At 32.9% G+C, this 16,245-nt stretch overlaps 1 protein-coding gene across 2 annotated transcripts; it reads left to right on the forward strand.

Annotated features, from left to right (window-relative positions):
- Positions 1-2,711: 2,711 nt before the first annotated feature.
- Positions 2,712-4,446, forward strand: LOC106774685 (protein RKD4). Of its 2 annotated transcripts, none has more exons than XM_022786971.1 (3): positions 2,712-3,017; positions 3,195-3,726; positions 4,067-4,446. In XM_022786971.1, exons 1-3 carry the CDS (start codon positions 2,920-2,922, stop codon positions 4,229-4,231), a joined length of 795 nt encoding a protein of 264 aa, XP_022642692.1. In that variant the 5' UTR covers positions 2,712-2,919; the 3' UTR covers positions 4,232-4,446. The 2 variants fall into 2 exon arrangements, with proteins under 2 accessions (XP_022642692.1, XP_014517216.2); XM_014661730.2 differs by having other exon boundaries at positions 2,930-3,088.
- Positions 4,447-16,245: the final 11,799 nt, after the last annotated feature.

Here is a 16,245-nt window from a genome sequence, read left to right on the forward strand (position 1 = left end):
AAATATAATCACTCTCTAACAAAAGTCTCTCCTCTTTCCAAACTCGCTCTAAAGCATAGACGTTTCATATAAACTCAGCAAAATATAAGTCTGCATCCCTAAAATAAATGAAAAACAACTAACATATTCATCTTGAATTCATTTAGAAATCGTAACATGATAACTTATAGTTGTACTATCAATATTCACTTTGAGTTAATTAGTAAATGGAACTTATTATACTATGTTTTTAGAAAAACATAGATAATATTACTCATATTTTTTAGATTTTTATTGATCATTCACAAACTCCTTAATTTAAAAAATAGCAAAAGTAAAATCAATTGGATCTTGAAATTTATTATGGTTTCTCATCCACAAATCACCTAGATAATATAATAATGATAACCACTATAGTCGTTTTTTACAAAAGAACTACAAAGAGATTAAATTTATAAATTGAACAACAAATCTAAAAAAAATGTAAATTATGAAAAACTCTTTTCAACAATTCTCACAACTACATAATAATACTAAAACAAACGAAAGAAAAATTCAACATTATTCTCACACAAATAATATAAAAAATATATAATTACTTCCATTTTAGACCTTTAAATCAAAGCCAAACTATCATATACCAATTTTCAAATAATCAAAGTTTTAGTTGATGACACAATATCTAATAAAATCAAATTAATCTACACATTTCATACCAAAAAAATATTTTTTTTTTAATTTTTTGATAAAATACATCAATATTATTCAAAATTCCATTAAGTATATCTCCATCCCTATTAACCATTGAAAGAAAAATCATAAAAATTTACAACAAGATAAGAGAAAGAAAATTCCAACCGAACTGAGTTAACCACATAATATAACCTTAGATTTTGCTAGTGAAGTGTTTTAATTTTTGAAATAGATGAAATAATTTATTTTGAGTTATATATCCTAAGTAAGATTACCGTCGTAAAAATAAAACACACATATTTTCGGATGATTACATATTATTAATTATTAATTACATATTTTGAGTTATATATCCAGTGAATATATTTTTTACTAAAATATTCTTACTTTTTTTTCTATTTTATTTTTTATACATCTTTGGCATTAAAATAAATCATGATTACATGTCTCTACCGACACATCTATCTGTATGTGATTTTATGAATAATTAAGATTCTAAATATTGTTGCTTTAAATGAACTAATATTGTTGAACAATATATTTCTCTCGTGTTATATAACTAAGTATAATAATTTATGTTGTTCTCTGCATTTATATATACTAAATATTGTTATATTAATGTTGGTATATTAATGGTTTTTAATATGTTTTAAAATATCAAAATCAGTATTTATTAATTTATTTTTAAGACACAACAAAGAGATAATATTAAAAGCTCAGCAGAAAATGACATTTCAATGATTTATATTAGTTTGAATGTCGAAATGAAAATTCATTTAAAAAATATAAGAAAACTTAAATAACTTGAATATCCATTTTATTTATTATACTAAGTTAAAAAAGCTGATTTATCAACCTGTCACTAAATTAAGTGGACATGTTGAGATTTTGAATTTAGCCTGATCTGTTTTAATTAAGACAAAAATTGAAAAAATAACTGAGAATTAATTTTTTTTGTATTATATGTTTTGAAATATAAATATGTTATATTATTATAATTCAAATCATAAACAGTTAAGATGTTATTATTAATAATAATTAAATAATTTTTAATTTATTGATCTCAAAATATTAATTAATTATTTAAGACTTAAAATATTATAATAAATAAGTATATTTAAAAATATATATATTTATTGTTAAAATATAGAATAAAAAACTAAAATTAAAAGGAAAAAACTGACAAGGTGATGGAGTGGACCAAAAGCTAGTCCGAACTATATTTGGTGCGCAAAAATACAGTAGACTAGCCGATTTTACTATCAACACCACAATTTATACCACATTATTATGTACTAAGAAAATTTCACACCAATGAGTTAGAAATAATTCGTATAAAGATGAAAATATCATTTTAAACTCAAAATATTAAGATCTTTAAAGCAATGTGAAACTTGTAATTCACGTAAAATTCTTACTAATTTGTCTTTTTTTTCTCACCCTTCTATACCCAAAATCAGCGAAGAATATGTATATACATTGACGTGAGAGAGATGTGTTGGAAGTCCCACATCGATTAGAGATAAGACCAATTTATAATATATAAGTGGAATGTAAACCTCACCTTACAAATTGATTTTATAGGATTGAGTTAGGCTTAGAACCCACCTCTAACCATCATTGCACCATATATATATATATATATATATATATATATATATATATATATAATATATATAATATATATATATAATATATATATATATATATNTTNTGNGTTNGTTTTATTTTATAATATTTCCATGCGTTACTTTAGAAACAGGTATGAACATAGCATCATTTCCTAAAACACTAGAAGATGACAAAACATGTAAGGAAAAACACGCTTTTACAACTCCTCATACACGTACAAACAAAACAACAATCACAAATCTCCCCACCACTAACATTCTTACTTCCATTACATCATAAAAAATATGCCTTTCTTTTGTTTTTTTTCTTGCTAATTTATTATCAATTTCTGAAGAACATGATCACTAACAAGATTATTAATTTGTGATTAAAATGAGATAAGCATATGCAGATGTAAGATTGGATGAGTAAAGGTGATTGTGTAATTAGTAATTAAGGTTAATGCAAACTGAAATGAATATGAATATGATTATGATGTATCTAAAGTAGCGTTCAATGTCTCAAAAATTGTAACCCCCTCTTTTCCCAAACCACACATCATCTCACACACATTTATAAATACTCTTTTTTTTTAGTCTCTCCAAACCCATTCGCATTCTCCTCTTTCTCTCCAATATGGAATTTGCTTCCGAACATGATTTCCCCAATTTTGAGATCATTCCTCATACCTTCGCCTCATGCTTTTTCTCTGCTCAACTATACCCCACAGACAAGTAAGCTACTATTTCTTCACCGTCTTTTGCTTAGTATTATTCCTATGGAACAGTTTCTCGTGACTTTCGAGGTTGATTGGAACTTTCTTTCTTTTATTTTGTCTTATACGATAAACAGTACTATATTGTTTTTTTTTTTTTTTGTTCGTGGTATTTTAATGGTGTATGTGACTTCAGAGCGATGATGGATGTTTCACTTTCACCATTAGAGGGTTTTTCCGGTCACGATTGGACACAGCAGTTGCCGTATTCAAGTAAGCAACTTTGCTTGAATGAGTTTCCAGATTTGGAAAACCTGGACCTCGATTTTAGCCTCCCACCCCTGGGTGAAGATTTGGAGGAGGTGGAGCAGAAGCCCTTGAACATTATTGTTGTTCCCGAAGAGGGTCATTGCGGTCGCGAGAAGGGTTTTGGGGATGCTTTATTGGCGATTGAAAATGGGTCTGCGATTTGTGTGAAGAAAGAGGAGGTGCAGAATATCGAGCAGATGGCAGTGCCTAGTGGTAGTAGTGGCAGTAAGAAGAAGAAGAAGCCATGTGCTTTGGAATTTGAGGAGATAAAGAAGCATTTTGATGTTCCCATTAATGAAGCTGCGAAGCAAATGAATGTGGGGCTAACCATGTTGAAGAGAAGGTGCAGGGAGCTTAACATCATGAGGTGGCCCCATAGGAAACTCAAGAGCTTGCAATTACTCATCGAGAATGTTAAGGTAATGTACCCAGACATGCTTGTCATGTCCTATGTATGAGTATATCTTTAACATTTAATGAGCATAGACTGAAACTACATTCTCTTTTTATTACCTTATTTCTCGTGTCTTAATTACTCAACCAGTAAATTGCTGAGAAATCCTGAGTTTACAATTGTAGGAGTTGGACCCCACGCGGAATCATAATTATAGAACTTTGTAGTTTGTACTGTTTTGCAATAGTTTGTGCCCCATAAAAGGGCAGTGAAGGTGACAAGAAAACCAACGTGAAAACTCATTAACCACTGATTTTATTACTTTTCTGTGGTCAATGGTTGAAAGTGGTTGGTATGTGGTGCAGGAATTGGGTTTGGCAGACGAGGTTCCCATGTTGGAGAAGCATAAAAGGTTGTTGGAAAAATTACCAGGACTGGAATTATGTGCAAAAGCCAAGAAGCTGAGGCAAGCTTGTTTCAAAGCTAATTACAAGAGGAGAAGGTTTATGGGTATGACACTCCAAGCTTGACCTTCATGGTCGTGGATGAACATGAAAGAAATAGGAGTATATAGAGATTTGAAACATTACATAAAATAGGATGTTGGAGGACTCTACTAGGTAACATAGGTTCATATTGTGAATTAGGAAACTGATTTGACTTCACAACTCATGTTGTTCCTGACCTCTTTACCTCATGTCTTTTATAATACTTACAATCTTACTTTTGGAACCTATATCATATGAGTTGCTATTGTGAAGTATTATTGTCCATTAATTCCTATGCTTTATTCTTCTGCAACTACCCAGAAACTGCTTTAAACGATTAACTGATTTATCTTCCCAAAATAACTGAGCCACCACTGCTTTAATTAACCAACCTTTAATGTAATTTTTTAACCTCTGCAAAAATATCTGCTTTTAGGACAGTATCTTACAAATACTTTTCTTAATCCATATAAAATTTATGTTTAAAGACAAAATCTTAAATCACTTATCAATCTTATTTAAAATTGGTTTCAGAAATTAGGGATAAAATTGTTGGCTGAATTTAGGTTATTTTTTCTGAAGAAAATCTAACTCTTTTTGCTAAAGTTTATACACAACTTATTTAGGACAAAGATAATTAGTACAACTTAATTTTACAACTTCAATTGTCATTGAAGTGCACATAAATTAGTTGTGATATTTTTTACTACGATCTAGTGACATTGATATGATCTAATGCTAACACTTAAAAAGATCTTAATAATTTCTTTCCGAACCTATTTTTCAAACAACATGCTCAATGTTAGATAAAATGTATGATATATACGTAACATATATAGATTTATGATTTACTCTTTTTCTTCTTTAGGTTTTACATAAAAAAAAGTTAATAAAAAGATGAGACATGTAAATTTTTTTATAAAATGTATGATATACGTAGTATATTTAGATTTATTATATACTTATTTTTTCTTTAATTTTTTACATGAAAATAAAATTAGTGAAAAGATAAAAAAACTGTAAATTTTTTATAATATATATTTGTAAAATCATTGAGCATGTGAATGTAAATGAGTGATTAATATTATTACATTAAAGCCTTGAAGGTACAATTGTTTTAGGAACTCATTTTTTTTTTCTAAGATGCATTTTGTTATAGTATGGAAAAAAAGTTTTTAAGTTGATTTTATGAGTTTAATGATCCAGAAATTAGTTTAAAACATAGTTGTGGAAGGGTTTGTGTAGAAGAAAATGTGAGAAGAGTAGAAAGAGTGGTTTTAATTTGATGTGAGTTGTTTAGCATAGGCAGGCATAATTGTGTGGTCAGTTAGTGCATGATGGTTGTCTATTTTGATGCATTTGAATGTGATATTTTCGTTTGATAGTTATGATGTTGGATGAAGATGTATTTTGTTGGGACTTGGAAATCATAGTGTATCACATGTCATTTGCTCTAAATGCTTCTACCATATAAACAAACAACTCTTCCTTTTAAAATAAAACCTATATATATGGAATATTGCCTCAAACAATCAAATTTAAATTTGGTGTCCAGGACTCTCGAATTTATTAAGTCTAATAACATATTTATAATACAAATAAATTACTTCATAAAGTATCAGCGTATATTTTTCATGTTTCTTCGTTAAATTTCCTTTATTTTAAAAATAAAAATAACATTAATATATATGCACAAAAGAGGCTAATTATTTCAGTTTTTTTTTACTTTATATTTTCGTTAACCAGTTATTTTACTTTATTAATAATGTTATGTGAAAAAAATACATTAATCATGTTTGGTAATGTAACATTTTTGGAAAATCAGGATGCAAATCTTTTTTGAATCTCTTGATAAAGGTGTTTGGGATGTAACATTGAACGGTCCATACGAGCCAACTCATGTTGTTAATGGAAAAACTGTTTTGAAAAATTTTTCTGAGTGGACTCAGGATAAAAACCTAGAGCACAATATGATGTGAAAGCCATAAATGTAATTGCCTCTGCACTAACTATGGATGAATTTTTCAAGATTTCACAATGCAAAACTACCAAGGAAATGTGGGACGTATTGGAGGTCACTCACGAGGGCACAGACGAAGTCAAAAGAGTTAGAAAGAATTCACTGATACAAGAATATGAATTATTCAGAATGAAGGCTGGTGAGACTATATATGAGGTGCAGAAAAGATTCACGCATATAGTCAACCACCTAATGGCTCAAGGGAAGATTTTTTACAAAGAAGAGATCAACATAAAGATTTTGAAAAGTCTGAATAGAAGTTGGCAACCGAAGGTCACTGCAATTTCTGAGTCAAGAGATCTCACAAGCATGAATATGGAAACCTTGTTCGGCAAGTTAAGGGAACATGAGCTAGAACTTGGAAGGTTGAAAGAAGAGGAAGAAATTGAAGAAAAGAAGTCCATTGCCTTAAAAGCCACAAACAGAAAAGCTTCAAAGATTGTGGAATCAGAAGATGAATCAGAGGCTGAACTGGACAACAATGAGCTAATGACCATAGTGGTAAGAAAGTTCAATCGATTTATGAAAAATAAGAGTCAACTTACTGACCATGCAGGTACTGAAAAAGGAAAGAAAGTTGCAAGATCAAATGTTGTCCAATGCTACGAATGTGGAAAGGAAGGACATATCAAACCTGAATGTCCTGACCTGAAAGTCAAGCAAAAAGCGAGCAAAAGATTTACTCAAGAAAAGAACAAGAAGCAGAATAATGCTTACATTTCCTGGGAGAACAGTGATACAAATTCTTCTAGTGGTGAAGATTGTGATCGTGAAGAAGAATCAAACATCTTCTTCATGGTTGGCTCAGCGCTGAACGATTATGATAGTGATGCAGAATTCGAAAAAGAGCCAATTGAAGTCAAGTATGACTTGCTCCATGATGCTTTTCAGGAGATACATGCTGAGGCTATGCGACTGCAATATAAGGTTAATCGACTCAACTCTAAGAGGAGAGATTATGAGCATATAATTAATAACTTGATTAAGGATAATGAGAAACTGCAAAAGGAACTAGATATTGCCTTAGCAACTGCAAGAACTATAATAAATGATACTAAAACAGTTGAAAAGGAATGTGAAAAATGCCCTTCTCATATAGAACAAATTAATTACTTAACTAGCAAGCTAGCTAAATTTACTCAGGGTAGAGATAATCTGAATGTTGTTTTAAAGTCTTCTAGTAAAGCAGTGTATAAACAGGGAATAGGTTACAAAGCTCAGAGTAATAGGACAAATACAAAGAGATTTGTTGGCATAAGTAAACCTGTTACACATGCTTGTTTCTATTGTAATAATATTAGGCATAATGTTAGAAATTGCTATTACAGAAAGGTTGATGTTCCTAAAGGGATATACAGATGGGTACCTAAGGAACAACTATCTACAACTAACAAACAAGGACCCAAATTCAAATGGGTACCATCATAGAAAAATCTGAATTGTTTTGCAGGATAGTTGATGTTGTAGCAGTGCAAAACTCAAGGACAAGTTAACTTGATAATATCAAAATTCTTGAGTATCTACAAGTGGTAACGTGTATTATTTCACTGCATCATGCATAATAATTGCTTGAATGATTGTTTGATGAATGCATGATTGTTGTTTGATTGATTGAGATTGTTGTATATGCAAATTCATTTTCACGAATTTTAATCGACTGGATTAAGTATGAAGTCGAATATGTTTTTGAGTGATGTGTAACTTTGTTGTTGAAAATCTTTCTATCATACTGAAGTCAACTTTACAATTAATGAAATCGACTAGATATCTCTCCTTTGGGCTTATCTATTTAAAATTTTAAAATGGGTATATTTGAGTATTTATAGTTCGTGCCTTTATATTAATGTCATGTTTGAGGAACTGCGATAGCATTTAGTAAGGTTGGTTGGAGTAATTCTGGTAACCCTAAACTGAAGAAGAAGCTTTCAAGAAATCCAAATCTCATGGTGTCTCCAAATCCGTCTTCAAGAGGAAATAGAGGAAAGGGAGTTGTTGCGGCAAAAGGCCCTAATCCTGCTGGATGGATCAGTGATGAAGAAACCAAAGAAAGATTTCTAAACAGTAGCGTCAAGGTTATTGCTCCTCCTAAAAATCTGAACTTGAACATGTTTGAAAAAGAGGGATTTCAGTTTCTAGAATGGTTCAAGAGACAGAGACTCTCTATTTTTGTACAAATGAAAGGTTATTGGTATCCGGACCTTGTTAGAGTGTTCTATCATAATTTGAAGATTGTAAATGATGATATTCAATCCAGAGTGAAAGGTGTTGATATTCACATTGACAACTTTATGTGGAATCTAATTACGGGATTAACAGCTAAAGGAACTTCTTCTCACTTGCCAACTGCAGCAACTAACTGAGTGTTAAATAAGAGAGATCTTTACAAAAACTGGCTAAGATTTCCTGGAAAATACTCAATTGAGAGATTCTTTGCACATGAAGGGCTGAACAAGGAGGAAAAGATTGTTGCTCATCTTCTCGCATGTGTAATTCTACCAGGGAGGCTGATAGGGGACAAAATGTCCACTGAAGGTGTTTACTTGCTACATGCCATAAAAAGCAATATTCCAACAAACTGGTTACAAGTAGTCAAAAGATCATATGAAAAATGCAGCATTCAAAAGATCACATTGTTTGCCATATGATGTTTTCATAAGCAAGATACTTGTGCTTCAAGGTGTAGATATCAATGGTGAGAAAAAAGTGCTTTTGGGATTCCACAAATGTGTTTGACGGAAACTCTATTGTGTCTCTTGGATTAGTGAAGACTATGAAAGGCTGGTGTTTCATAGGTGAAGAGGATTTTGTTTATAGCTCAAGGAGTACTCTGATAACGGTTCAAAAACCGTTATTTTGATACTTGAATTTGATGTAAAACACAACCTTTATGACTTAGAATTAGCTTGAAATCGTGAATTTTGCTTAAGTTAGGAAATAGGAGAGTCAAAGGTGGTTTTCTTGGTTTTATGCTTAGTTTTCTCATGATTTGGCAGGTTTTATCTGGAATTGAATGAAGGAAGTTGAAGTAGAGGAGAGTTGGACTCAAGAGAAGGTGAAAAAGTGAACTAATGAAGAAACGCAACCACCGCTCAACGCTAACCTAGCGCTGAGCGCCAGCCTGGTGGAAGAAGTCTCTGACCAATGCCTAAGTGTCAACGCTGAGGGGAAATTAAGTGTCGTGCCGACCGTTGAGCGCCATAGATACGACCAAACGCTTAAGCGCCAACGTTGATGGGAACCATGGGTATCGCGCTCATCCCTGAGCGGCGCTACTGAGCGCTAGTCTTTTGGGTTGGGCCAATTTCTGCTTTGTTTTAATGAACTATAAATAGATTTGTACGACCCTTAGAGGTGATATTTTGGCAGAAAGGACGCAGAAACACCTTCTTCACTCCTTGGAGGCGAATTTTGGATGTAAAAGCTCCGATCTACAAGTTTTAGGGTTTTATCTTTCATTTTTTTCATTTATTTCATCTAGTTTCACCATGTACATGGTGAACTAAACTCCATTGTTGTTGGGGAAAACGATGTAATCCTTTGATACTCTCATATATTGAATTGATGCTTTATTCATATGCTTGATTTCATTAATTGTTAGAGTTTTTCCTCTATTATCTTTGTATGCTTTGTTTAAGACATTATTCAATAGCATAACCTTTGATTTTATCTATATGGACACATATGGGTAGATCTAGACATGGGGAAATTTTCTTGGGAGCAATATTGCCTAAACATAGGGATAGGAGGACCAATTGCCTTAAGCTTCTGTGCAAATTAATGTAATGCATGATCAATTCCTAGGGAGACTAGACATAGTAAACTAATGATTAGGAGTAGACTCTTTTCACAAAGACATTGGGATTAGGGTAAATTAGAAAGTGACATTAACATTAATGAAAAAGTAGAATTCATAAGATATATGAGAGTGGATTAGGATAAGTCGGAAACCCCAACAACACCATTCATCCATATCGTTCAACTGTCAATTGATCAATCTCTACATGCATATTTGATTTTCGTATTTGCATATAAAACATTGAATTTCGTTTTGTTCAAGTCTTAAATAATCAAGAAATCATACAAAATTTTAAGCCAAAGAGTCTCTTGGGAAACGATACTCGGTCTTACCGTTTATATTACTTGATACGATTCGGTACACTTGCCAGAGTCTTAACATACTCTTGCAGCAAATGAAGAACGAACATACTTCTTTCTAGAAAGCAATTTTGAGAGGTTCGCAACTAATTAGTTCAAAATTCTGAATGATAAATTCAATCATCTTGAAAGAAGGTTTGACGAGGCTCAACAATGAAAGGAAGGCAGTTCTTCTGAGGAGGATTCTATGGATACTTCAGATTTAGAATAGGGTTACTAGGAGAGCTTGTCTATTGTTTTAGTCGGTTGTTGTTTGTTGAAGTGTCTAGTTGCTTGTTTGCTTTGAGTGTTTCTTTTTGTTGGCTTTATAAGCCATTAACTTTTTGTATATCTGATTGTAATATCTTTTGATCATCAATGAAATAAGATATTGTGCTTAAATTCGACCAGTGTTAATAATGTGATTGAATATGAATTAAGTTAACTTTGTACTATATGAAGTTGAGTATGTTGTTGTTTACTGTTACATTAATACATTTGTGTCAACACCCAATTTCGTTCGGAAAAGTAAATAATTAAAATTAAATAATGAGAGAATAATAATTAATGATGTGGGTAAAGAAAAAAAAGGAAGAAAAAAATGACAAAATAATTTCCTTAAAAGAAAATGTATATGTAATTTTGAAATATTAGTTTAATATGGTAATAATTTGAATCAACATTATGCCAATAATTATAAGCAATAATTAAAAATAATATATTTGTTGCGCGAGTTGCTTTTTAAAGAGAAAAATATATTTTCAGATAATACTTATAATCAATGTCTTGAATATTATTTGATTTGTTGTAACCAAGACCATTTCTTTCCCTATTTTGTTCATTGTCAATTAATTCACAAGATGATCATAACATTACAATGTGTGTATATAAATATGCAGCCTGTGATAGAAAAGGGGGGACAAAAAAAATAGAGGGAGACACCTAGGGATAATAGAGATTGAAAGAGAGAAATAAAGATAGAGGAAGATAAGCTCTCATACATAGGGGTTTTGTCAACGGTAATCACCAAGGAAGAATTAGGGGTACCGAAAGCTAAAAAGGTATGCCATCTCTACACCATTATTTTTTTTCTTTTTATCGTACTTTGAAGTTTTTTTTTTCTTTCTAAAAGGTATTATTTTTCTACACCAAAATAACGTTTTCTCTAGAAAAACCGTAAAAAGAATGTTTTCTCTCATTTCTTTTGGTATTGGTTATATCTCTCGCATCACGTGATGTTTTATTTTATTTTATTATTTTATTTAAGAAAATAAATAATAAATAAACAATTTCAAAGATAAAAAAATATTTCTTATCACATATTAATAAATCTTAAAATAAATGATACACATCGGCCTATGACTGATTTCTTTATTTTTCCCACCATTTCTTAAAATAAAAAAAATAAAAAGTATTTAAAACAAAAAAATATCAATCTCAAACAATTCATAATAATTTTTAAGCAAACTCACAAACCTTTTTCTAGATAAAGAACTATGTGATCCCTGATTGTTCATAATAAAAGGATATACGTAGGAGTAGGGTCAATCCTTGTCGGGTTCATAAAACAAAAAAAATATTTTTTGTTTCTTATTAATTTCTTTATATAATTATTTTTTTAGGGAAAAATAAATATTTTAATAAAACCACGTCAACGTTATACATTTAATTAGAGGTACTGCCTTTGGGCAAACACGCTAGGGTGCAAATACCTTCCTTACGTGTAACCGATTCCCGAACCTGAAAATATGTTTTTTTTTTTCGTAGACCATGCTTTTATTTTAGGATTTTTCCATAATAAATTATGGTGGCGACTCCCAAAATCTTTTCTTAAAACCGTTTGTTTTCTGTTCGCCGTCCTGTCGCAATCCTGGTTGCGACATATGGCGACTCCACTAGGGACGTTTGAGAATCATGCCTTGTTAATTAAATGTGCAAAATTGATGTGGTTTTTCTTTATTTTATTTTATTTTATTTTATTTTGTTATATTTTATTTATTTTCCCTTTATTTATTATATATGATTGTCTTTATTTATTTTGGTAATTTATTTATATTTGTTTTTATTATTATTATTGTGCATATAATGAGTGAGACCCTATACCCGGGTCTGAGTGTAACATAGAATTAAAAGGGTTGTGTAGCAGTGTCACATCTGGACTATTTCCAGTTTGGCTATCGTGAGACCCTCAACCAATGTCTGTTCTCTTTACATGCAATTTCACACCTAGTTGCGTTTGAATTGTTGTGGAAAAGCTGTGAAAATGGCCATAGCTCTGGTGGCCTTGATTTTAGGTTTAGGAGGCTTTCCCTATGAGATTGCATATACAAGGCTTAGACCTTAGGACATTGTTGTCTTTCAATTATTATTTGGCATATATGTTTTCATACATTACATGCATTAGCAAAATTTTTACCAATACTAGCGGAAATCACAGAGTTGTTTAATATTGTAAAGGTTGGGACTTAACATGGAATTCGAAACCATGCAGCAAACTAATTCTGCCATATTAAGAAGAAGATCACACATTAGAGTCTCCAATATGAATCTAACGGGATTTATAAGATTAGGAAAGCAAATGAAGACCATGAAGAAAGAAACATTCAAAAAGAAGTATGGAAATTTGCTCAGTCTAATGGAGGTAGACATACAATCACTTGCTATTACTACCCTGTCCCAATATTATGATTCTCCACTACGTTTCAAGACTTCCAGTTAGCACCGACTGTAGAAGAGTTCGAGCATATCTTGGGCTTACCTCTAGAGGGTACAACGCCATACCAACACTTATAACATCGTGCTTCTATTACTACCATCAATGTTATAATGAAATTACACCCTAGAGAATTCGAAGACAGGCTGGTAACAAGAAACAATGTGAAAGGACTCACTCAAGAGTATTTGGAGCAATACCTACATCGTCTGGCTAGCAGTGAAGAGTGGGAAACCTTCATGGACGTGTTGGCCCTTACATTATATGGCATCATTGTGGATTACGACGCGATGGATGTTTTTGTAGCAACTAAGACGAGATCGGAAAATCCTGTCACTGCAATTCTTGCTGATGTTTATGGGACAACGAGTTTCTGCCATGAAAGAAAAGGACAAAAGATCATCTGTTGTTTACCAGTGTTATATCAGTGGTTGGCTTCTCGAATGTTCAAAGGGATAGTTGATAAGAGCACAAGGGCAGAGGAATGGACTCATTTCTTCGCAAGTCTAAATGGAAGGAAGATAAAATGACGTCCTTCTTGGCTTAGAGGCAGGTAGTTCATCCATTATTGTGGCAATTTCCCCAACGTCCCACTCATTGGAGCTCGGTACTATATCAACTACAATCCTATTTTGGTACGGAGATAGTTTGGGCATCCCATGAGAGGAGCACCATCACCCGATTATCTCACCCCATTATTCATTTATTATGAAGATGGATGCTTTATTGAGAAACTAAGAGAGATCAGAAGAGCCTAGGGAAACATCGTGCGATTTGAGGAAAATGAAAGGACAAGAGTGATAAATCAAGAAGTTAGTTATCACAATTGGATTACACAAAGGGTAAAGGACATTAAATTTCCATTCAAGTCAACCACAGGTCAATTAGCAAAAAAGGGCAGTTTCAGGATCCAAAGTCTGATAAGGTAAAACAATTGAAGATAGAAATAGAAGAAATGAGAGATCAAAATGCTAAGTTGATAAGGGAGCTACGAAACGCTCGCAATGATTTTGTAGATTTGAAATCAGAAAAGGAAGAAACAATGCAAGCATACGAAGAGATTCTCAGGAAACAAAGCATTGAAAGAGGTTGCACACACTGATTAAAGCAAAATCTCGCAACCGCCAGTGTAGAGCTTTGTATGAGGGTGAAAGAAAGAATACGACATTGGAGGCTAAAGAAAATTGGAAATATCTTTATGAAGAGTCCAAGAGAGATAGACAAAAGGCCCTAAAAAGACTGAGAGAAGCTCAGATTCAGGTCAAGGAAGTAGAGAAGCAAATGAAAAGGATGGCAGTGTCGTTCAAGGTAGAACTAGACCAAGAACGTGAAAAGGCAGAAGAAAGTGATGAAGCAAATGGAGAGTTGCATTGCCTAACAAGCGAAATGGATGAGAATGGAAGAAAGGAATCAAGCTATGATGAAGCAGTTGAAGAGCCATATTAAGGATCAAGAACAGGTTGTGAGGCATTGGAAGGGAAATTTTTTCCCAACTAGTTGCTCTTGTCAATGAAGCTATCAAAGATATCCCCAAAAAGGGTTTGAGAGTTACAGGTTTGGTGACGTAGCGAGGTTGATTCTAGCCCCAGGAGGGACAATTCCACACCAGTTTAAAGTGTCGGAATTTGAGAAGTACAAGGGAAACACATGCCCTAAAAACCATTTGACCATGTATTGTCGAAAAATGGCTACTTACGCTCATGACGACAAATTACTCATCCATCTCTTTCAAGATAGTTTGGCTGAAGTAGCGTTAAGTTGGCATACACATTTGAATCCCTCTCATATTCGTTCTTGGGCAGATTTGACAGACGCCTTTGTAAGGTAGTACAAATACAACATGCATGTAGTGCTAGACAGGTTACAATTACACCACATGGCAAAGAAAGGGAAGAATCTTTTAAGAAATATGCGCAACGATGGAAAGAACTGGCAACGCAGGTTGAGCCACCCCTATGTGACAAGGAGATGGTTGTAATGTTTGTGAGCATGCTACAACCACCCTTTTATGAGCATATGATTGAAAATGTGTCTTCCAACTTCGCTGATATTATCATCATAGGCGAAAGGATTGAGATCAGACTGAAAAGTGGAAAAATTACATCTCAAGCCACCACTCCAAAGAAACATGTTTTTAATTCGAAAAAAGTGAAAGAAGGGGGAGTACATGCAACATCAGCAATACCCATGTGGGGAGGTCATGCGCCCACTCATAGCTATCAATCAAGCCCGAGTTACCCTCTTTATGTGAATAAATACAATGTCTGGTCCCTAACAAGACCTCAATCGCTAGGATGTTATCAACCACTATAGGCTTCGAATAATGCCTGGAAAGCTGGGGCTGACTTGGGTCCCAATCAGAACATGGGTCAAAGTGCTCATCCTAGGACAGACCCATACAGAATTGTTACCTCACTTCTTAAAGAAGGGTCTGGCCATTGTTCGTCCCATGAAGCCCTTACAGCTTCCATATCCTAAGAGCTTTGATCCAAATGCAAGATTCGATTTTCATGGGGGATGCATGGGCCATTCGACGAAAAGGTGTCTTTCACTTAAGTTCAAAGTACAATCGCTAATTGATGCATGATGGTTGAAATTCCAAGAGGAAAATCCTAGTGTTGAAGTCAATCCCCTCGCCGAGCATGGAAATGCCTCAACAAATGCCATCGAGGTTGAACGACACAAGCTAGTAAAGGATGTAAGTGAAATTCGAAGTTCTAAAAAGTTCATTTTTGAAAAGTTGGTAAAACTGGGTTTGATAAGGGGCGAAAATGACCCTGGGAAGGCATGTGGAATCCATCCAAGAGCTGAACATGTCATCAATGAGTGTATCGGGTTTAGGAGCATTCTCTAAGATCTGATCGACAGAAGTTTCCTACAAATATATCACGAGGATAAAGAAGAAGAAGTATTTGCAAACCCAAGAGCTGGAAGATAAAGAATTTTCCTGTGATGCTTATTAAAATGTAATCGTTTTTTAAATTAACCTCACTGCTTTTCATAGAGCCTTGGGGTTCGTGCGTTACAAGTTGACATTTTCTTTTGCTTTCATTTTAATGTTAAATTATGTTTTTCCCATTGTTTTTTGTGTTTATCCTTTGTCTTTAAAAAAATATTAAAACTCAAATAATACAATGAATGTTTTGAAAACAACAATGTTGATATTCCTAATTTTGAGCACTCTTTCAA

Source organism: Vigna radiata, chromosome 10 (genome assembly GCF_000741045.1).
Source record: "Vigna radiata var. radiata cultivar VC1973A chromosome 10, Vradiata_ver6, whole genome shotgun sequence".
NCBI classification, from domain to species: domain Eukaryota; kingdom Viridiplantae; phylum Streptophyta; class Magnoliopsida; order Fabales; family Fabaceae; genus Vigna; species Vigna radiata.